The 23,214-nt window shown below is 39.0% G+C and overlaps 2 protein-coding genes across 10 annotated transcripts in view; one reads left to right on the top strand and one right to left on the bottom strand.

Annotated features, from left to right (window-relative positions):
• Positions 1–228: 228 nt before the first annotated feature.
• Positions 229–8,388, bottom strand: pnpt1 (polyribonucleotide nucleotidyltransferase 1). The gene is made up of 28 exons (XM_085428002.1): positions 8,185–8,388; positions 8,017–8,077; positions 7,468–7,542; positions 7,247–7,352; positions 7,085–7,134; positions 6,902–6,965; positions 6,754–6,801; positions 6,519–6,632; positions 5,921–6,107; positions 5,656–5,707; positions 5,502–5,559; positions 5,297–5,393; positions 5,101–5,203; positions 4,663–4,733; positions 4,128–4,164; positions 3,960–4,026; positions 3,776–3,865; positions 3,613–3,666; positions 3,306–3,415; positions 3,099–3,170; positions 2,694–2,757; positions 2,524–2,607; positions 2,341–2,424; positions 2,084–2,190; positions 1,594–1,649; positions 1,380–1,458; positions 1,243–1,290; positions 229–1,163 (listed from the first exon to the last, which is right to left on the bottom strand). The coding sequence occupies exons 1-28, from the start codon at positions 8,301–8,303 to the stop codon at positions 1,008–1,010; spliced, it is 2,313 nt and encodes a 770-aa protein (XP_085284128.1). The 5' UTR covers positions 8,304–8,388; the 3' UTR covers positions 229–1,007.
• A 12,477-nt stretch (positions 8,389–20,865) lies between these two features.
• The window catches only part of ccdc88ab (coiled-coil and HOOK domain protein 88ab), a 63,995-nt gene continuing 61,646 nt past the window's right edge, over positions 20,866–23,214 (top strand). For all 9 annotated transcript variants that reach the window (XR_014914283.1, XR_014914282.1, XM_085427514.1 and 6 more), the window contains exons 1-2: positions 20,866–21,519; positions 21,616–21,716. Coding sequence is in view for 7 of the 9 variants with exons in the window: in XM_085427514.1 (XP_085283640.1) it covers positions 21,457–21,519; positions 21,616–21,716 (164 nt within the window). In the remaining 2 variants the exon portion in view is untranslated. The remainder of the gene's footprint in view (positions 21,520–21,615; positions 21,717–23,214) is intronic.

Raw genomic sequence — 23,214 nt, 5'->3', positions numbered from 1 at the left:
TGAACTCAGGTTGCTGTGCGGCAACAGTGCTAACCACCGTGCCGCCCTTGTGAAGCAGTTGCTTGTGAAGCAACTGTCTTTTTTAAAACACGCTGAAGCAGTACTTGTGTGCCTGCATGTGGCCACTGAAACATGCAATTAAATCAGCTTTTTATGAAGAAAATGCATGTACTCAGTACATTCTGGCACGGTTGGAAGGTGTTTTGTTGACTTAAAGACATGAATAAAGAAATCATTAATGACTTTATTTACATATTACGTCTACATACTGCTACTCCTTTTAGTTGGGTTTGTAAACTCTCATTTACAAACCTTTCTTTCTCTCCTGCTTTCCTCTTTCTTTGTCTTTGCACAGCAGTTTCCACCAGCACCCTGCTGGTCAACAGCACCATTGGTAGTCGTTCATTCTTGATGATCCACATATTTGATTTGAAGATTTTACATCGGATCCCCTTCCTGACCTACTTATCCATGGTTGGTAACAGCACTAGGAGTACACTGGCATGTGGCCCACCTGTGGCTGATTTTTTATTTACATTTTATTACTCACATATAATATAAATGCAACACCATATAAAGATTAAGAAAACGCCTCTCTCTAACACATCACCCACTTGCCTTTCTTTTCTTTAGTGGACACGCTGCTACAACAGATACCAAATATGCCTCAAGAGGCAACATTATCACACATGTGAATGACAGAAGCACTGTTGTTGTGTAATGAAAGAAAAATCTTATGACTTTGATACAGTCAAACAACAGAGCATGAAAATGGGTAGACACTTGTATTTTTGAAAATGTTTGCCTCCTCGTCTTATCCGTTTGTTTGTGCAAATTCTCAGAGTCATGATGTCAGCAGCATTTTAGCCACATCCATGCTCTCAGCAGCGGAGTAACCTTCTTTATGTATAGTTCGTAACAAGATCTGTTGTTTGAAAAGGGAAAGTTGACTCAGTCCAAGTCTACTCTGACAGAAAAGCCAGAAGTTAGGCAGTCATGGGGGAGTGTCACGAATCTGTACTGGTCGTCTGCATGTCGCTTGAACCCATGGAGATGCTCTGTTTGTCATTCAGTCTCTTTACGACGCTTGCAGCAGTAGACTGGAGCACCTTCCGCGAAAGCCTCATTCTGCCATCTGTTGGGTCCCGTCCAAAATACTTGACCTGTTAGCAGAACACAGTTTAGATACAAGCATCCCAGACTGAAATACGCAATGCCTTGTCTGCAGTAACCGAGACGCACCTGTATCTCCTGTCCCACCTCTAAGCCCAAAGCACTCGGATGTTTGATCTAAAAGGAAAATAAAGGAAGTGACTTAAGTAGAAATCTTACCATCAGACTCAAAAGGAAAACCATTTTACGCAGACAAATTCACAAACCCGTTTGTGGTCCAGCTGGGAGTTGTGCAGCAGGACAGGAGTCATGTTGGGATAAAGTTTCACCATCACGCCAATGTCCCTAAAGCAGAGGAGCAGAAGAACAGATGAATGTATGAAGGCTGCAATACTTTATTTATACATAAATCAGTTTCCAAGTGTGGAGAAATAACTGTAAACAAACACTGTTGGTAAATAACGCATTGTTTTAGTTTACCTTATTTCTGTGATGGTGGCAGTGTAGATAGCACCAAACTCCAGCTGCTGTTCTTGCTGCAAAACAAAGAAATAGACCCATTTTCACCTACATACATTATGAATATGTGTAATATGTGTAAGCAGTTGTTCTTAATGTTTTGATTTGTTTATGCAGGTCATGTTTGCATTGTGATATAAAACAGCAATTGAGTTTATATATGTGCATAAAAGGGTGCAAAGAAACTATTAGAATATATAAATATAGACATATATATTTTATGTTTTATTAGAGCATGCTGAGAGCTTTCCTGTTTTTTTAAGTGTACTGATCAGGATTATTTCTCTTATTTCTTTGTTTAAATGCCATCTAGCTTAAGCTTTATACTATATTACTCTTTTTTTAATCTGTTTCGGGTTCTCTGTAGAGCAAATTTTAACACAAATTTTGAAAGGCTCTGAATAAAGACAGACTGCTATTATAAAGGTAATTACAAGTGGGGGAGACTCACATCATCTTTGCAGATCTCGCTGATGAAGTGTTGGGCTTCGTTCATGGCTCCTGGTGTTGGAGCGAACACGGAAAAAGTCTCTTCGTCTACCTGACTTATCGTCACACCTAAAGGCAAAGAAGAAAACGTGGTGACGTTTTTATATTCTGCACAACAGTTTCTATTATGAAAAAACAAATCTGTGTGCTGCTGGATTAGCATCACGTCACCATCACATTCCAAGTTGCCTTTTTCAGACTTTATTACTTATACATTACCTGTTTGAGCTTGAAGCCTGCGGAGGTTGTAGCCTCCAGGGCCAACAAAGCGAGCTCGCCTTGAGACAGGTACCCGGACATTTTCTGAAGACAGAAAACATCACATATTGGAACAGATGACAGTAAAAACTGTCTATTAAATATTGCATCTTTCTATATATATAATATTCAGAAATAACCTACCTACAACAGGTCCATTCTCTTTCCTGCTCTCTCTGGGTTTTGCTATGCATTTGTTCATAATGCCCAAGATCTCCCTCTTTGCCACTGAAACACAACAACAGGCAAATGCTGAAAAACAGCCATGCAAATAAAATTTTAATAAAGAGTATATTTCTCAGTTTTGGGGCTACCTGTGGCCTGTTGGATTGCCTCCATGACCACCTTCAGTGGCAACCCAGGAATCTTCACATCAGCCTGGAGGTAAAATAAAGAAAATTTAGTTAATACATTTCATCTGTATCAGAAAGGCCATTTATGTTTCACCACGCAGTCGTTTAAGCAGAACAACACTTTCACTAAGAAGAATCCTGCTTAACTTGCCATTACAGAGACAAGTTAGTGTTGTCTTATAATAAAAAGAGAATAAAATAAAGCTCTAACACTATACTGGTCTCTTCTTTAATATTTTACACATTGAGTACAGTTTATATTAAAACATTTCTATGAAAAAGTGATGTCCCTTCAGCTAGCTTTATTAAATTTTACTTCTAAAACATCTTTCTTAGACACTTATTACAAGTTACTCAATGCAGTACCTGTAAAGCAGTGATACCCTTGTTTGTTCCTGCCAGTTTGAAGTCCATATCTCCCAGGTAATCCTCTATTCCCTGTTTACGAAACAGTTAAGAGCTCATATTCAACACCTGTCATACCCAGGAACAACTGCAATAACATTTTGAGCATTCAACTATAATCTTTCTTCCACTTGTTAGTGATAATAACTGATCACAAACTGGACTTACCAGAATGTCTGTTAATAGTCTGTAGTTTTCTATCTCAGCAGGTTTTTCTGGGTTAGCCTTGGAGATGAGACCAATGGCTACACCTGCCACAGCAGAAGAGATGGGCACACCTGGCAACACAGATTTAGATATATTAGTTAATCATTATTATATGACATATTATCTGACTAGCATCGTATCCAGACACATGCAAAATTCAGGTCACTTTGAAAAAAAAAAGCTGATGTTTGCTGTCTGCACGTCTAAGGTCCAGAGAGCAATTTACAACTGGATTTTTCCTGGATTAACTAAAAAGTCAGAACAGTACCTGCATCCATAAGAGCGAGGCTGCCCCCACACGCTGAAGCCATAGAGGAGGATCCTGAGAGGACATGCAGAGATGGAAATATGTTGAAAAATAAGAGCAATGGACACATTCGTATTTGTGACTTTTTATATTACGACTTATAAAATTGCTTCCCCGCACTCACCATTTGACTCTAACACCTCAGCAGTGACCCTGATGGTGAAAGGGAAGTCCTTAGGAATGACTGGTCTCAGAGCCTTCTCGGCCAGAGCTCCTGCAAAAACACGAACAATGCACAAAAGATTCTTGATGGAAATGAGGGATTATTAGACTGAATACAAACAGAGGATGAAAAAAGTCAAACAAACCATGTCCAAGCTCTCGCCTGTTGAGGCCTCCCATCTTTCCAGTCTCATTGGTTGCATATGGGGGGAACTAAAAGAAAGGAAAGTTGACTTTACAGCTCTATTTGAAAACTAAAACAATTATATTTAATATCTGATAAACTATGTGACTTAAAAAATGATTTTACTTACTTCATAATGAAGCATAAAGTTTTTGTCTTTGATGCCACTGGAAAAAGAAATGCATGCATCACAGGAGTGCAGATGTTGGTAGACGCTGGCAGTATCTCCACAATTAATAACTAGCTTTTGAAATACATTCCTTGAAACTTCCTGAACAATGATCCTTTTCAATACTACATTAACATACTGCATATCTGTATATATAAAGTATATGAGGTGATACCGTTTTTTTAATCCATGATAAACAGTATCAGCATGAGCAACAAATATCCAGTTATGGTCATGCTCCCGTCTGAGCATCCATGTAAGGAAATTCCAAAAAGTTGATTCTGTTTATCTGGATGTAGCGTTTTCAGCGGGACAAATGTTTAGTCACTCATCAAAGTGACTTCTTCAGTCTCAGGATCTAAGGGGAAACCTGCAGGGGTCTGCAAGTGACTGAAGAAGTCACTTGGATGAGTAACGAAATTTTCTCTCCCGCTGAAAACGCTACTTCCAGATGAACAGAATCAACTTTTTGGGATATGTGTTCGGGTTGTTTTACCTTAAAGCTGTAGTGATAATATCTGTTTTGATGCTGGACTCCAGGGAATCAAATGTGACACTGCACAGCACCTACAGGGAGCAGAGGAGGACTTTGTTACAGGTAACATCCAAGTTTTTCCAGTTTAGAGGATTTTTTAAACACAGAATGGTACACTGGTAACACAGACTCATAGACGATACTTTATTTAAACTGATCATGCTTAAGTGTGTACCAAACAGGCCTACTCTGAGCCAGGAAAAAATCCTGTGTAACAGTCATTAAAGCGACATATCTCGACTACAGTTTCAGCGTTCCTGCTGTTGTATTCAAACCTGTCATACTTTTGCTTTCAAAACTGAAGAAACAGCCACAAACATCTTCAATCCCTTCAAAAAAACCCCAACTTATTTACCAAATGAACTACGACTTTTGTTGGCTCTTTGTGCTTTAGCATACCTGTGTTTGTCCTCTTTGAAACAGAGCCGAGCCATGCAGCGGTTTAAATAGATCTACATCACATGAAATGTTTCTTAAACCAGTCAGCTCTCTTCCATCACACCTAAAAACACAAAATGGGAAACACAATGTTTCCATTTTTCCACACCCAGATGATGTGACATTATAATATCCACCCACAACACAGAGTGCTTACCTCCTGTACTCATTGAGCACTAGATTACGGAAGATTTCCTTGCTCAAAGTGTTAAAGGATTCAATGACTTCAAAAGGCTCGGCCTGAGGGAATTTTTCTATGAATCGACGACATCAATTGACAGGGGTTAAAGATGGAAATACAGCAACACTGGAAACTCAACTGTAAATTCTTTCCATGCACCATAACTTTGAAGGCGTAATACCTTTAAGTTCCTCTTCAGTTTCCAGCCGAACTTTGTTGATTGCTTCATCTCTCGAAATCTAAAAAGATTATGATGAGATTATTACAGTTATTTAGGTAAACTTCCCTAATACATAAACTGAAGCAGAAAGCTGAATAAAGATGATAGATTTTACCTTGTCATGAGTATAATCGGTAAAAACAGCGTAGATCCTCTCAGAAGCTAATCTGCAACAGGAAAAGGAAAAGCAAGTCATTTCTGAGAGCTAGAACAATATAAATCCTATTTTTGTCCTATTTTTGGCCAAACCATTAAATGAAATCATTACCCTTGCCTCAAGATTATTTTGTTTTCTCATTTATCAAAACATTTCAAAATACACTGCTTAATTCCCAGCATCCTTTGCCTTCATCTTCCTCAGTCTCAGGCTGTGTTCTTACCTCCGAACATGTTCCACCATGTCAGCCGGGGGTGAAAACATCTTGACCGGGGTGCGCTTAGTCACCTTCTGCTCTCGTGCCAGCTGCTGGATGGCATGTATGATTTGCTGGGTGTGTTTCACTCCCACCTTCACAGCATGGCAGAAGTCCTGCTGCAGCACGTTTTCAGCTGATGCCTCAATCATCACTGGCAGACACAGAGAAACATGAGTATGTGATGCTGTCTAAGACAGGCACAAGAAGCAGGAGTCAGGAAAATGTAGGATTCTCAGAAACTGAATTATTACAGAAAGCCACACATCCAGGCCACAAAAAGATTTAAAAAAAGTCCAAGGTAACCTTTAGCAGAAATTGTCAAATTTAAAACACAAAATGCTATTATGAATAAATCCCCATAAAGGAGAAGCAATAAAAGACAATTTACATAAAGGTAAGTCTATAAATACAGGAAGTCAATACTTCTGCAGGCACTATCTCCTCAGCAAAGTGATTCCAAACACTTGATCAAGTGTTTGAATTCTAAACTTAGCAGCTTAACTACATGCCGCTATAAACACTAGATATTCTGCTGCTTATCACATACCAATTATTAACTTACCCACTTGACTGCTGGGAGCTCCAGCCACTATCAGGTTAAGACTGCTAGAAGCCATCTCTGCCCTCGTGGGGTTGACCAGCAACTCTCCATTTACCATACCCACACGCACAGCACCTGCACACACAATAACATAAGTAGCTCCAAGGTGGAGATAAACAATAATAACAATAATGTCCCAGGAACTGAAAGTGAAGTGAAAACCACCATTTCAGATCAATAAAACAATATTTCTCACCCACTGGTCCATGCCAGGGGATGTCAGACAGGGCCAGGGCAGCAGAAGCTTTAATGGAAGAATATAATGTTTTACTCGAGGATATAAAACAAACAAACAAAAAAAATCTGATTTGTGAAGAAATCTCTGTAGCTGAGATTTACCTCACCTGCATTAATAGCCAGCACATCTGGATCATTGGCGCCATCGACTGCTAGCAGGTTACAGAGGATCTTTAGGAGTGAACATACATTAAAACAGAATGGGAGGATTATCACCTTTGTGCAAGAAAACAAAAATGTGGCAACATAATCACCACATGACAGTGAAAATTCTTTAAAATTTAACTTACCTGAGTGTCATAGAAATAACCAGGAGGGAAAAGAGGTCTAATCGACCGATCTGAGCAAAACGAACGGGAAAGTTAGTCAGGTCACTCCAATTAAACAGGAAACCAAACCTCCACGACAATGTTATACACTCAGTAAGGACAGCGCTTATCTTATTAACTCACCAATAAGTCTGCTGGTGAGGATCTCATTGTCGGTGGTGCCCAGCTCTCGCCGCAGGTAGTTCGTGGGAATCCGACCAGCAGCTGCAGCTTTCTGTCTGTAGTCCACCTGTCAGTTGAAAAGGATATTAAATCAAAAGAACCCCACCAGATGTTTCCTTACATCGGGGATTCATAAAGTCAAATCCACTTAGAACACGGCTGTAACAAACATGGAGTCGTACCACAAGCGGCATGAACTGAGACGGAGAAGGTTTGGTTTTGCTCACAGCGGTCACCATCACAGAGGTGTCTCCGAGCTATGGGAAAAGGAAAAAGTGGTCACCATTTAAACCTGAAGAACAACATTTTTTAAAAAAAAATCACAGGTCATCTTTGCTCTGTTTTAATAAGCAGCCACAGAGGTGAATTACAAGTTGAACATATGAACACGAACAATACAAGCCTCAGTATAGGTTCTGCTGTGCTGTGCTGACACGTCCTGGGTAAAACGGACATGGGACATAAAGCCAAACTAATAGACCGGCTGCTACCAGTTGAAAGGATTTTTTTCTTGGTGGGATTCCTGTGCATAAGTGACGATTCTCTGCATGCTGATGGCCCATGGTTTACTATTCTGTAATAAAGATCTTTTGCCAACAAAGTTATGCCTGGTGTTTAATGAATTACCACAACAGAAGGAGGATTAGTAGTAAACAGAATCAGAAATAGAAACAATACACAAAGAAGCAAAAAGAAAGGGCGAAGACAAATCAAAGAAGACTTTTTTGTACCTGTACTACAGCAGCTCCATCAGCAAATCTGGCAAACCTCCCTGAAGAGATTTCAAGTTTCCTACAAAAACAGCAAGAACACAACACGTGAAACTGCCAGTGACCCTGCACCGCTCGCTTTATTTCACAGTTCATGGAAGAGAATGGAAACTGGGAAAGACCACTCACTTCTCTCCGAGGTCCACTCCCACTCTACATGCGTTAGTATGGCGGCTGTAAACACTCTGGTGACATAACCGGACATGAAGGCGGGCGAACGAGCGCCCCAGCCGGAGCAAATACTTCATATTTAACCAGTAAACAACAAAAATATCCGCGCTCAGTTTGTCTTTACAGTTGGGATGTGAGCGAGGAGGCTACCATGACAGTTCGTCACATGTGCGGAATTACGTAGAGAAGCTGTCTCTTCTGATTGGACAGAGCGAGGAGAGTGTGTCACATCCACGGAGTTTCCTGCCATCCAGTAAACAACAGTTCCGCTTGATCTACTTTACATTTATCTATTTAAATAAATAAACAAACAGGTGTATTCAAATTGGCTTTTAGTAATCAATAAGGTTTTCATTTTACATATTTTACTTGATTCTCTATAATCTTAAAAAAGCTCAAAAGTATGGCATATTTTTCGATTGTTTGACGTATGTAATATATTTTTATATTTATTTTCCTATAATCTCCTTGATGTCTAGTTACTTAAAAAATATCAGTGAGTTTAGAAAGCAATATAAGAAAAAAAGAGGAGTAAAACTTGCTAGAGGAAAGAGGAAATACAAAAGATGACACGATCATTCACTTAAGACCTCCATGAAATCTGATTGTAATGGTTTGATATATTTGACCCACTTATTCCACAAATTAAAAAAAAACACATTTTCTTAAGACCGAGTAAAAAGTTTAAGGGGAAAACAGTATTAAGTTTGCTTTAAAAAAAAAAACCCTCTTTCTTCACATTCCCAGAATATATGTCAGTGACTGATTTCTTAAAATCTAGATTGCATCTAACATTTGCTATATGCAAAATGTCTTAAGCAAACAAATAATCGTGATGTCTAAGATGCCCGTGGAAATTATCATGCTGTAAATGACAATTTGTGCATTTCTGTGGGAATTTGCATAGATCAGCCAGTTCTCATCTTATGAAAGACTACCCTCAGTTTTCTATTTTTATTTATATCTTTTCATTATTCTTCTTCTTCTTATTATTCTTATTCTTATTCTTATTCTTATTCTTATTCTTATTAGTAGTAGTAGTAGTATTAGTATTATTATTATTTACAATTTTTCAAGGCGATATTTATGTTTTTGCTGCGTCACTAAAATGCAATTTTAAATTCTCACCACTAGGTGTCAGGATTAAAAAGCTCATATAAGGCATATAGTTCTACCACAACGGTCAGACACTCTCCTTTTTCTCCATGGACGTCACTGTTGAAGTATAGATTTTTGTTTGTTTGTTTGTTTGTTTGTTTGTTTGTTTGTTTGTTTGTTTGTTTGTTTGTTTGTTTGTTTAAAAAGTTCTGCTGATATTTTCGTTTGCTCGACTTCCAGCCACTTTCATTAAAGTGGTGAGATTATTTCAACCCTATATAACAGCATATAAGGAAAAAAATGCTTGTGTTGCTATCTCATCCATATTCAGAAAGTTGCCTTTGTTCAGGAAGAGTAACGTTTTTGTATCAACTGTTATGATTTATCTTGAAACCTAGTATTAAACATTGCATGGACCCTGTCCAGTTATCAGTCAGTACATCTGGCAGTCAATCAGTGAACTTGCCTCCACATGAGACGATCAGTCCTGAAGTTTGTTTACAGCCTTCCAGTCAGTCAGTGAGCCAGCTCACTAACACTGAGCCTGGTGCAGTTGTTATGGCAACAGATGAAGTGTTAACAGCATCTCCAGGCATTACTTTCACGCATACACGCACGCGCACACACAGAAGCTAATTGCAGGGCTGAGCAGCAGGATTTCACACGGGCACACACACTGAAACACATAAGCTCTCATTCCCATTATTACTAAGGTTTCTACCAGTTTTATCTTGTTTCCGTGGCTCCAGGACACACTGAGATCTCATTTATACCACGCAGAGCCACAAACTATTACTGTGTAATGGACCACTCAGTGTTTTCCACAGGACTACATGGATCATATAAATAACTCAGTGGAAGATAATGTGTTGTTTGCCTTGAAGAGAAAATGTAAATGTCTAGAGACAAATACAAAAGTTTGATATATGTTAACGGACAGGCTGTATCAATCAGTCATTAAGTCATCTGGTCTTCTAACAGAGACTCCTGTGGCCTTGATTTGATGATTTGAACTAACTGCATAATAATTAGAATTACCCAATTTCCTTCGGGGTCAACCTTCAGGATCAAAAAATTTTTATTGAATTGAATTGAATCCATTTGACTAATCAATGGTTACTCAAACAGGGAAGATTTAGGGGAAGTAAAGGGGAAGTAAAAGTATAATATCAGTTCCATCTTTCAAGAAAATTGGGACACCACTTTAAGCCATAGTGTCTGGTCTTCATGTAGGATGATCGTGCAATTGATAAAAGTGCAAAAAGGTTTTTTGTTTATGTGTCTGGAGTGTGTTTGTCTCTCGATCACTTCAGGACACAAGAGGCTTACGTGGTTTAGTGATTTTCATGCTGTGTTGGATCAGGAGGGGGCAACAGAACAGCCTGCATTAACTCTGCACTGATTTTCTGTCACACACACATGAACACACAAATGCAGAATCAACAGGAGCTTTAGCGGGGGTGAGAAACGAGGCTTTTCTGGCTCCTTGGCGATCAGTTTGAGTCAGAGTGACTGATGCCCTCAGGGGTCGGTGCATTGGTGGTTCTTGGTGTCCAGGGCTGGGCGCTCAGGTATGTACCAGCTCACTCCCGGTGGCTACTTGGCGGGGCCTGGCGCCTGTTGCTCGGTCAGGCCTCCTCCGGGGTGCGGGGGGCCCTCAGGCCTCCGGCCTCTGGGCCTGCGGCTCGGTTCACTCTGGCACAGCTGGCTGACTGCAGAGCCGGCGGGCACGCCGGTGCAGCCCCCTCTAGCTTCTGCTCGGTGGCTACTGGGTGACGCCTCGTCTGGGGATCCTCAGCCCTTCCCATGAGGGTGGCACGGATGCCCCTCCGGTGGTCCTCCTTGGGCTCTCGCACTCTGGGGCCTCTGGATGTCTGGGGCCTGGATCTCCTCCATGCCTGCTTCATGCTCTGGGGGACAGGGCTATGGCTCTCTACATCCTCTTGCAGACCATTACATGTGGAAACCATTCGAATACAAGCGCACTGATCCACACAGATGTGCACACGGGTGTTCACTGTTCGTAGACTTAAATTACACCTTTCTTGGCTGCTACTTCAAAGCACATTGTGCGCTGTCTGTCCTGCGTGCTGCACAACAACATTGAATATTTAGTATTTACTGCTGTTTACACTTATCTAGATTAATGTGATGATGTTGTGTTTAGTATGTTGCTTTGTTTTTTTTTTTGCTTGTTTTCTATTCTTTTTCTCTCAACAGGTGATCCAGGAGATTTTTTTTCCCCTTCTCCCCCCCCCCCTTCTCACTGTCCCTCTCCCCTTCTGTTATTCTTTTCCTTCCTCTTTCTTTCTCCCTTTCCTATCCCTCACTCATGTCTGTCCCGTCTGTAACAACTGAAAATAAAATAAATAATAAAAACAAAGGTCGATCAAATGGACCAATACGGCAATGCCACGATGATCCATTTGGCAAAATAAATCCATTGGGTATCCTTGTTGGTCTTCAGACAACAATTCTGACGGCTAAAGAACCAAATGGGACAGGCAAAAAAAAACAAAAAAAAAAAGAAAGAAAACCTTCAATTGAGTACTGCTGTTTAATTTGTTTAATGATTTTATTTTTTACCAGAGAAGCGTTGGTTCCTTGTAGTCCTTACTTTATATTTTAAAAAACATCTCATCATTCCTTCTTTCTGTAAAGCGAAAGCTCAATAATTGATTTGACTGATATGGACACGCATAAGCTTGCAGCAGCCATGTATAGACAGCTTTTGGCTACTTGAGCTGACAAGGCATGATTTGCTTTGTCACAAGCGTGATAATTACATTATGGCACATGGCAAGGATCCACATAAGGAGCTCCCTCTCTGAGAACAAAGCAGGGCACAACTGTAGCTCATGGAAGGTTGTTGCTTCATGGCTGTGATTCATTTAGTCCACTGACTTAACAAAAGGTATGAATACCATGCTTGAAAAATACTTACATGTTAAATTTGAAAACAAAAAAAGAATAAATACATGTAAAAGCAAAAGTATTCAACACAGAAAACATACACCCTGTGAGTGTTAACCTATCCTAACTACCATAACCTATAACACTGATCGTTAATAATCATCAGCGTACAAATATGACTCATATATTACTGTTTTTAACTGCTCTCTCTCTCTCTCTCTCTCTCTCTATATATATATATATATGAAAGAGAAAGACAAATAGAGAGAGAGAGTATTTATATATACTATATTTATATATAGAGAGTATCATAGGTATTTCACATTGACCTTTTGTGCAAATTTGTAATTGTTGTACATTATTATTATTTTGTAACATTGCAATTGCATTGCTGTTCCTTTTCCTACAAGACATTAACATGTACAGCAGCTGTGGGCAAATGATTCAATGATTTTGTATTATGAAAAATCCTTTATGGAGTTTAACACCTTGTCCAGTAAATGCCTTCCAAGGTGTTGCTGTACAGCAGCCAGGAAAACTCACCTTGTATGTATAAGGTCTAAAGAAGTGAATTTTGACTGATGCATACAGTTCACTGGCAGGCTAGCTTTGTCAGCATTATGGCTCCTAATTAATGAATCTTTTGGGATCAGTTTATTGATTAGATGCAGATTAGAACTCCACCCCCCTCCTCTCTCTCCTTTCTCTCTTCTCTCTATTTCTGTGTGTGTGTGTGTGTGTGTGTGTGTGTGTGTGTGTGTGTGTGTGTGTGTGTGTGTGTGTGTGTGTGTGTGTGTGTGTGTGTGTGTGTGTGTGTGTTTACTGGATATGAATGATGATTCAGAGAACACCGGGAAAAGTGTCCTCATGACACATGCACAACATGCTGATGTTGAGATGATCAGTCCAACCAGAGTGTGACATCAGCTGATCATCAGTTGCAGAGATTCATGACAACAGTGAACAACAGTTTTCATTATTATTATTATTATTTTTAATAATAATAATTGGTTGGAAACAATGAAGGAGTATTAGGGTCACATTAAGAAAAAATATATTGTTGATCGTTTTGGGAAAAAATTTGAAATGAGATTACCATTGTTGTTTCAAGACAAACTGCCACAGCTGCTATACCCTCTACAAATTACCTTGTTTAGATGAGTTAGTGAAACAAATTAACGAGCCGTATGGTAACACAACATGCATTCTCTTTATTGCATGAGTGTGTAACCATCGATAACCTTGCATATGACCATTACAATCCATTTCCTTCATTTCCTTCTCCACATTTGTGTGTTTTCCCGTCTAACCAGATGCAGCTTTCTGCACCATCTTTCCAACGTCCTTATAATTATCACCACTCTGTGTTTATGTGCTAAAAGAGAAATCATTTCCTTTCTTGTTACTAAAACAGATTCTGAGCTCACTAACTCAGAGGGTACAGAAACTGTAGCAGTATGTCTTGAAACAACAACTGTAATCTCCACATTTTGACTTTTTTTCTTAAAATAGTATCATTTGGGTAGCACTGTTGTTCTCTCAGTGCTCGCACTGGCTCTTTTAGGATCTATAGTTTCTAATGACATCAAAAACATGGCAGGTGAATTTTCCTATTACTGTGCTGCAGGAAAAAGCCACTGGTTTACAGCAAATGTAGGTCTCCATGTGTTAAACAATGGCGACCCACCGCTCCCAAAGTCTAACATAAGCAAATGCTGTACAGAGATCAAAGAGCATATCTTTCTGTTATCTCTGTCTTACTATCTAAATTAGCAAAATCAATGTTTATTTATTTTTTGAAATAAAATTGAACCAAAATGTTGTGATTTAAATCGTGATCCTGCTTTCCTAAATATTGGCTTCCTGCAGCATTACTCATTTCCAAAGCCTCTCAAACAGACATGTGACATAAAGCCAAGGGGCTGCAAAGAGCCGAATACTTTTTGATCTCCATCCTATTATGGCCAGTCATTAAGGCTCCTCATAACATCAGACTGTGCTGTTCCTATGGTAGGATAAATTATTCAGACAAAGCAATAAAAATCAACCAATATAAATCCAGTAGCTTTTTTCAAAATTAAACTGCCACCATGATGATGTAGTGGTACTCCAGTGTCTCAATAAAATAAAAATACTTAGTTTATCTGTGAGAGTTAAAGCATGCATCAGCATTTTACAACACATTTGCATGATGAAAGGGTTGGGGCATGCTCATCTTTATTAATGCAATGTTATGCAATTAGGCTTTCACTGTGCCACGGGGCTCTTAACAATTAACATTGGAGATTTAAGAGTTTTGCATTGATTTGTTGTGGCATTGATTCCTTGGTGGGATGGATACAGAGACAGGGCGGATGGTCAGAGTGACCTTCACTATAATGATAGAGGTTAAATCTTTAAATTACTTAATCTAGAAAGGCTGAGGTAATGTTGTAAGATATGCATTTTATTTTATGTTATATGTGTTCGTACACATTCCCACACCTTAATACTCTTATAATCTACTAAGCAGATTACCATTAAATTTGTTCTGAAAATTAATGATACCTGTAATCAGTCACTGGACACATTACCGGGTACACCTTGCTAGTATCGGGTTGGACCCCCTTTTCTTTCAGAACTATGTCAATCCTTTGCAGAAAAAATAAGGGTTTGGAACATCTCTTAGAGATTTTGGTCCACGTTGACATGATAGATCACACCGTTGCTTCAGCAACCATCAGAAGATGGATACTCTGTAGTCATAAAGGGATGGTCATAATCAGTAACAATACTCAGCTAGACTGGGCTTTTTAAATGATGCTCACTTGGTACTAAGAGGCCCAAAGTGTGGCAAGGAAATATCCCCACACCACCGGCAGTCCAAAACATTTATACAAGGCAGGATGGATCCATTCTTTCATGTTGTTTATGCCTAATTCAGACCCTGCTGTTTTCTGGTATGTTGCTGCAGAAACTGAGATTCATCACACCAATTTTTCCATCTTCTATTGTCCAATTTATTTGAATTTTAGGCTCAATTTTCATTTCTTAGCCAAAAGGAGTGGTGCCTGAGTGGTCTTCTGCTCTTTCTGTGTAGTCTTCACTACCATCTTATTCAAGGTTTGGCATGTTGCATGTTTGGATATACTCTTCTGCACACCTTAGTTGTAACTGGTGGTTTTTAGAGTAACTCTTGTTGACTTCCTATCAGCTTGAAGCAGTTGTAGATCTCTGTCTTTAGCAAGACATGAACAATTCTCTGTAAACCTTAGAGATGCTTATGTGGGAAAATCCAAGTAAATCAGGAGTTAAATATTCAGACCAGCCCCCCTGATTTTAGTCCCATGCTCCATCATTGTGTGAATGTGAATTATGGAAAATGCTGGCCAGATTTCCATTTACTTTGGTATATTCCTGATGTTTCTTTTCTTTTTAAAAAAAATCTTGCATTTCAAATGATGGATTGCAAAATTTCTCTTAAAATGGCCCATTCTACCAGGATTTAATACTAAACTTTTCTCATTAATGACAAGTTAACTACACTTTCTCATTTTTGTAATAGTCATTTTATCTTTAGTTGAAGAAAGAGGAAATTCTGTGCAGCCTTAGTCATTCAAAGCTGCATCCAAGACCACAAGAGATGGGCCCAGCTCCAAATTAAAATGTTTGTGGCGTCTTGTAAATTCCTGTGGAATAACTAACAGGAAACTACAGTCGTCAAAGAGAACTTTCTTAGAGAGGAGCTGCCAGTGCGTCTTTTACGTCAGCTAGAGGAGAAGTTTCCATGTGGCTCTCTTTGGTAGGTTTCCACTGGGTCTTTTTCCCCACTTTCAGAGCTGAGTGTGTGAGAGAAGTGCTGTTAAATCACTGAGTCATTAGGTGGAGGTGGATGCCGCTTTGTGACAAAACTTCTTAAAAGCCTCATGAATAATAGATTTTAGTAAAACAGCCAGGAGCACACTGTTCAGTCTGAGGTTAACGAAGCCACGCTAATGGAAATAAATGCAAATACACAATCACAAACACATTGAGCTTTACAAAATATCCAAACCTCCACAGGTCTAATCCCCCACAGTAAATGAGTTTTGAAAAAAAAAGTATTCAGGCTGCTGTGTGAGTAAGCAGGCGGTACACGAACCGTGAAAGGTTTTCATTATCTGCGTCAGGCTTAATTGTCGGCTGAGGAGATAGGGTTAGCAGAGATGTGTGTGGGCTGCCAAGGAAAAGAGCTGGGCTTGATTTGAAAAGAAGAAAAAAACATTTGCACAGACACTGAAGCAAATCCCCGTTATCATTTGATTCAATTAAGAAAACAATGTCAATTAAACCAATTTTCTTATTATTAGTACGCTTCATTTATCAGTCTGTTAGAAATGACGAAAAACATGATCAATGAGAACAACATCTTCAGGAATAACATATTTTATACACTTTTTTCTACAATTTTACATTAAATTAGATCATTGAAAATCAATTAAATGTTGCTGTAAAATATTGTCAAATATAAAAACCATTAATACTCTATATAGAGACTAATAGAGAAGGCCTGCGAGTGATGTTTGATGAAGCACTCCAAAGAAATACAACAGGGACAAGGAACAGCAATGAGAAACAGGGAACATATTGTTAGAATATTTTGGTTTGAGGGAATGAGTAGAAATGCAGGAGGGGATAATGAAAGTTGACCCAAAGTTATATTTTTTCATTTTTTTAATAAGAAAAAAAAAACACAAAAAACCTGAAACGCTTCTACCTGCCATAATGGTGTCACCTAAAAAACAGAAAAACATTTTGTGTGTGATCAGTGATTCACTTGAACAGATCTGTGCACGTTTCACATCTTGATGTCCAAAATAACAGCACACTACAAAAAAGGACTGCATCGTTAGGTAGACTTTGCTACAAATATATATTTCTTGTTCTTATTACTCCACTTTGACCCTTGAGCCTCCAACAAATTCATGCAGCCAAAACAGTTATTTTCCAGCACTGAAGCTACTTCTTGCACCTTCTTTACAGCCCTGCAAAGGTGTGAGGGTAAATCTTGTGTCGTACATTTCAACATCTGAAAAGCTGATTTGATTGATAACACTGAAAACCGTTAAAAAAGAACTTTATTATTTTTGAATATATGCTTGGATATTCAAAACAATGACTATCATACATTTTTTGTAGTGTAGTTATTGCTACAAAAATTACAAATAATATCAAACTAAAACAACAACAAAAAACAAAACACAATACTGTGTTCTGACTTTGATTCATTGATTGACTCTTGAGTCTCTAATTTGGGAAAGTTTGCCAGCTTCCAGACTACTGTACTTTAAATGAATACAGTGTTGGTCAGAGTCTTTTGGGATAATTGTAGCAGCAGATGTAGTACACAGATCACGCCAAACATGACCGAGAAGTTCATCAGCAATTCTTGGGAGTCCTCCACAAAGTCACTTTGAATTATAACAGCCCAGAATGAATGAGAGATAGTCAGATGGTAAATTGATTAATGAAGTGGGCAGCACATTTGGTTTCTAGTAAGATCAGAGACTGATTTAATACAAAGTACAAAACAAGAATCCTGGCTTTCAGGATGCTTCTTAAAACATATTTGCCTAAACAAAACAAATTAGCATTTCCCTGCATGGACATATCACTGAACGTTAACTTATCTTTTATTTAACTAGTTCATGTCACTTACCTAACAATTACTTCTGGCCTTAAAAATAAGGCCTAAATAATTTAGTTAATAACATTGAATATTTATTGCAAAATATATCATATATATAACCATATCCACTTAGTCTTCATTAAAGAAATTCGATTGTAAGGTTAAAGATCAGAGCACAAAATGATCATATCTGAATCATCACCGAAGAAAGAATAGTATGTTCTTCCTTCCTCTCGTGTTTTACTGATACAGCTCAAGAAATGAAACGACATCTTCAGAGACTTTAAATACATTTGAATATAAAACAGGTGTGTTACCGAATTAGTGCTTCGGTATGCGTGATCTAGGATACAGAGGGATTTATTTCAAGCCTCCAAAAGGAACTTTTGCAGTTCAAATATAAGCAAAGACACAATCAGACATTACATGTTGAAACATGTCAGACTTTTACCAGTTTCTGCTTATATCTAATGAGCATTTTGTTGTACGCTAGACATAGCCCATCTGTTAGCAGCAGAGCGTCATTTAAATGGCTGATGCCCACATAAAGATGCAGACTTCCATGTAAAAGATAAATAGAGTCCTTTTTTGTTTTGTTTACATTGGATTATCCAGCTGAATATTGTGCTTTAAACAACTTACATCGCTTCAGCTAAACATGTTTTGCAGGAAACGAGAGACAGCCGGTCCTGTCATGAACACATACTGTATAGTCCCAAGCTAAAGCACCAACAACAGTGACCGTTAATCTAAATGCAAATTATAACTTCTGCTTATTCAAAATAGCTGGTGAAATGTGCTGAGTGAAGGTTTTAGGGGACTATATGTACAGTAAGCTATTCATTCATTCTTAAACCTGTTTCTTGGAGGTGATTCAGGTCTCTGGTTCTCAAACCAGTGATTGTGTTTTGATTGGCTATTTGGCCACATTGCCTTTGCTCCCTCTGCACATCATCAAAGCCATTCATCATTTGTTGATTAGGTGTCTTCAACCTCTATAGTGGACTTATCTCTAAGTCATCACCTTGCAAAATAAAAAAATTATTGTGTGCTTAAAACTGCTGGCTTCATTCAGCAAACTAACCAAGTCACATTTAGTCAAACACATTAGTCATTGTACTATTTGTTGCCAACAGTGAATTTATTGATTAGTTACTCACAGTCTTCCCAAACCAACCTAATACAATCAGTGTCCATGTTCTGTCCGGCCCACTCAGAAATTCAGTTTCCACTGCTATAAAACAGAGAAATGTTGGTGACAACTTGTTTTAAAAATTATTTGAATGATTCATTAATTATCTAAGCAGCAGATTCTTTTTCTGTCAAAATCTGACCTTGAGTAATCATTTGACCTTTCACTGAATAGTGTGAGTCACAAGTTATCTTAGAGCTTCAAAATTAGCCATTTATAGCTGTTCTGGCATTTAGTAAATCATCATCAGTAAGTCATTTTAAAAACACAACTATCAATAAAAATGACATAACCTCATTCTGTATCATTATGGATATTTTTAGTTTTATGGTCTTTAAAGCAGACCTGTCTATTTCTGTTAAATTTGTAATGTTACAATGGCGACTGCTCAACTAATGATAGAGGCATATCAGAATCAGACGAATATGTAGAAGTAATGAGCCAAAAGCTCAAGTTTCAGACTGCTCTAACTTGCTCCATTTCACATACTTTTTTTCCTACTCTTGAGTATGCATGATGTCACTGAGTCTAGATAATATTGTCATTACAGACCCATCCACCTGCTATTGAGCCTGTGTTTTTATCAGGGATAGCCAATCAGAAGAATGTTGCGTTAAAGATGAGAACTAAAATACAGATGCTGGATGAAATGAGGGACTGTACCAAGGCCCAGTATAAGATTAATCGGGATTGTTTTGAAATAATAATAGACTAGAGTCCAAGAGTAGCAAGAAGATCTTGATAGATTGTACCGTGAATCTCTACATTTTATTAAAAATCCAAAGTCTCTGATAACTTACAAAAACCAATATTGGTTTATCTTTCTCTATGAAGCAATATTATTTAACACTATTGGACGCCTCTTTGTTGCCATATCAATAGTTACTAGCTATGATTGGCCTTTTTTGATGTGACTAGAGTTCTGACAGATGTGGGGACAACAGTGTTTTGTTAGACATGGAATTTACAGGAAGACCTTAAACTTAAACATGGCTATAGCTATTGGTGAATTTAAATCATCATATGGATTGCAGAAAAGGAGACATTTCATTATTTTTTTTAGAGGCCACTAATGTTTTATGTTATTTGTTTATTGCATATTAATTGTATGTATGTAGACCTTGTATTTTTTGTTGTATTTGTGGTATTTTGGGGATATATGTCTAAAAGTTGCATTGGCCAAATCTCCCTTGCAAAACAGATTTGATTTCAAAAGAACTTCCTAAATAATGCTAAATAAATAAATAAACAAACAACAGACTGCAGAAAGCTTATTTTAAATTTAAACGAATCATATGTTGCAAATTTGATGGAACAGTTTCTTTGATTGACAGATACTACACCTCCAGTCTTTACGTTACCCACCAGGTGTCAGTAGCCTACATGTCACTAATGTACTGCATGGTGCAAAAGCAGACAAAGAGTATACCTGGATCCCCACCATTTATACATGCCAGTGGATTAACTAAGCACAAACTGGAACCAAATGTGCCACAGCATGTTAGAAATTATAACGCTGAAGCTGCAGACAAACTGGTTCTCAATAAAAAAAAACAACATTTGCTTCTTTGATACTTAAAATGATCTTAAGACAGTTTAACTGCGCTAGATGACTAAGTGCTTTCTACGAAACATGACTAAGAGCATGAAGTAGTCTGAGCTGAAAGAGATGCTTTGATCAGTGCCCTACTTTTCTTGGGCTAAAGAGGCGATGAGGCGGAGGGAGATGCACGCGAGAGGCAGGGAGGGGGGCGGTCCTACTTGTCCTCCTCCCCAGTCTTGCGCTCAGTGGTGTGCAGCATTTGAACAGAGGCAGACAGGGGAAGCAGAATCAGTGGCTAGACATGACCTTAGAATAAATTTGAGGAGTAACCCGATGGTTTCAAACCACGGACCTTGAACATCTGGATTTCCCTTCGTATTGGATATTTAATTTAAAAGGAGGTGTTGGAGGAATATCTCCCCTCAGCGTTGGACTCTATCTACCAGTTCCTCAGCATAAAACCATACCTGGCGCAGGTCTCAGAGTCTCCTTAATCTTATTTGTAGATAGACAGCGAGCCCGGCTGGCGACACATTAGAGTATCTTTATTTAAAGCGCTTTAACAGAAAATGTGAATCCCTGCCTTCTCCGTGAGGGAGCCGAAACCCCGTCGTTGGCATCTGAAACAGCTGGCTTGTGTCTAGAAAATTGTGGATTAACGATTTTTTTTTACCCCTTATCCAAAGGAACCTCGGACGTCTTTCAGTGGCCTGTAGCCACAATGAGCGTCGATTTAATTGAATTAACTACATGAGCGGTGTCAAAAGAAACGCGTTTCTCTCCGATTTAAAAAGGGAAAAAACCCATATCTGCTGAAATAAACGGCGCCAGGAAAATATGGAAAACGAGGTGTTCACTCCTTTGCTGGAGCAGTTCATGCTCACACCTCTGGTCTGCTGGGTAAGCTCCCTAATTAGCTATTCAGATGTGTCTTGAGCTCGCCAATTAATCACCCCATGCTGTTCTTTTATTGATTATCTATTGTCCCCTTTTCAGGTGAAGACGGTCGGACACTCGACGGTGACCGATGGCACCAAATTATCGGAATATATTGAATTAGTGGATGGGATTTACCTGAATGAGATAATGCTTGAGATGTAAGTAGTTTGCGGCACACATCCAGAAATATTACCCATCATTGCATTAACAAGGGTTACATGGTTAAACCGTACCCATTCTGTGTGGTTATATGTATGCTTTTTGGTCAGTAAACGGGGTCTGTGGGTGTGGAGGAAGGTCAAAGTGGTACTCACCCTGGGGTTTTTTCGTGGGGTCATCCCCTCATGAGCAAATTAAGCAACTGCAGCCTCTGTCCGGCGCTTAAAATGAATGTAGGCTAAGCACAAACGGACCTTGTATTGGGGTCAATGATGGGTCGCACTGTCAGAAATCTTTGCAGACAGTTATTGTCAGGGGTTCTTTAGAGCTCCGCAGATTGTCTGCAGGCATGTTTGCTGCAAAGATGCGTGCGTGTTTTCTTTTAAGTCATCCTACACTGTCATCTGCAGCCGACTGGAAGACACCCCGCCCCTGGAAGCTGCAGCTTCACGTTTCCTGCTGTGCTGTAAATTAAACTAGAAATAGTAGCCCTAAGAGGAATCCCTGGTAGCAGCACAGAATCTGGATGTTGACTGCACTGCAATGCAGCAGGCCAACATTTGGTTTACATTCAGCTGAAAGGGAAAGACTGCTTATGTATTGGGAGTTCTGTTGATAGTGAGAGAGGTTGGATGTTTGATAAGGCAAAGGAATTTCATGTTCAGTTTGTCTCTTTCCAGTCATAAATATATAAAACATGGCAGAACACCGCTTTCCATTCCTTTGTCTGGCTCCTGGCTGGTACTTCCTGCTAGCAGGACAATTTTTCATATTTTCTGCTAATGCTACACTCCACACTGTCAGCATTTATCCCCCCGCCTGCCTGTCTAAGCACCATTCAACCCAGCCTGCTCCCACTGGAATTGATTTTCACCTCTCAAGAGATTATGTGTTGCACTTTCATGTGACAACTTCTTGCCACATCAGTAGCTCAGGGAAATGTATGGATATTCTAATCTGTCTTTCCATTGTTTTGTGTACAGATTTATGTTAGTAACAAGTGTGTAGTGTTTCAGAAGGATAAATGTGTGGCTGCATTGCATGAGGAGCTGATTAACCCCCCCACACGGTTTCCTCTCTTTGGATGGTTTCCTCTTCCTCCTGTCCTGCCTTCTTATAATGTCCTTGACCTCTTGCTGTTCGCCCATCACTCTAAGCTGCCTATCTTGAGGTTTCAACTATCTCTTCCAGCTCTTTTTCCCATGCTTGTTTTCCTCCTCCAGGCTTTTTCTACATGCTGATGTATTCTCCAAATGGCAAGGCCGTCTTTCCTCTTCCACACATAGCTTCATCAAACAAGTCTGCTATATTTTTAGTGCATTTTCCCCCTTATGGGACACACTATGGTGGAAAAAGAAACAGGAAGGATATGGGGGGAAGGGAAGGGTCAGAGGACCAAGGAAGGCAGAAAATGATTTGCCAAAAAGCCAGAGATGAAAAAAAACAAACAACTTTGACATGACAGGAAAGATTTGCAAAAATTGAGCAAGCATTTAA

This window comes from Rhamphochromis longiceps, linkage group LG13 (assembly GCF_057381845.1).
Source record: "Rhamphochromis longiceps isolate RC_006_pf linkage group LG13, R_longiceps_female_GT1.1, whole genome shotgun sequence".
Taxonomy (NCBI): domain Eukaryota; kingdom Metazoa; phylum Chordata; class Actinopteri; order Cichliformes; family Cichlidae; genus Rhamphochromis; species Rhamphochromis longiceps.
The sequence above is the reverse complement of the archived record's forward strand: the minus strand, read 5'-3'. Positions and strand labels throughout refer to the sequence as shown.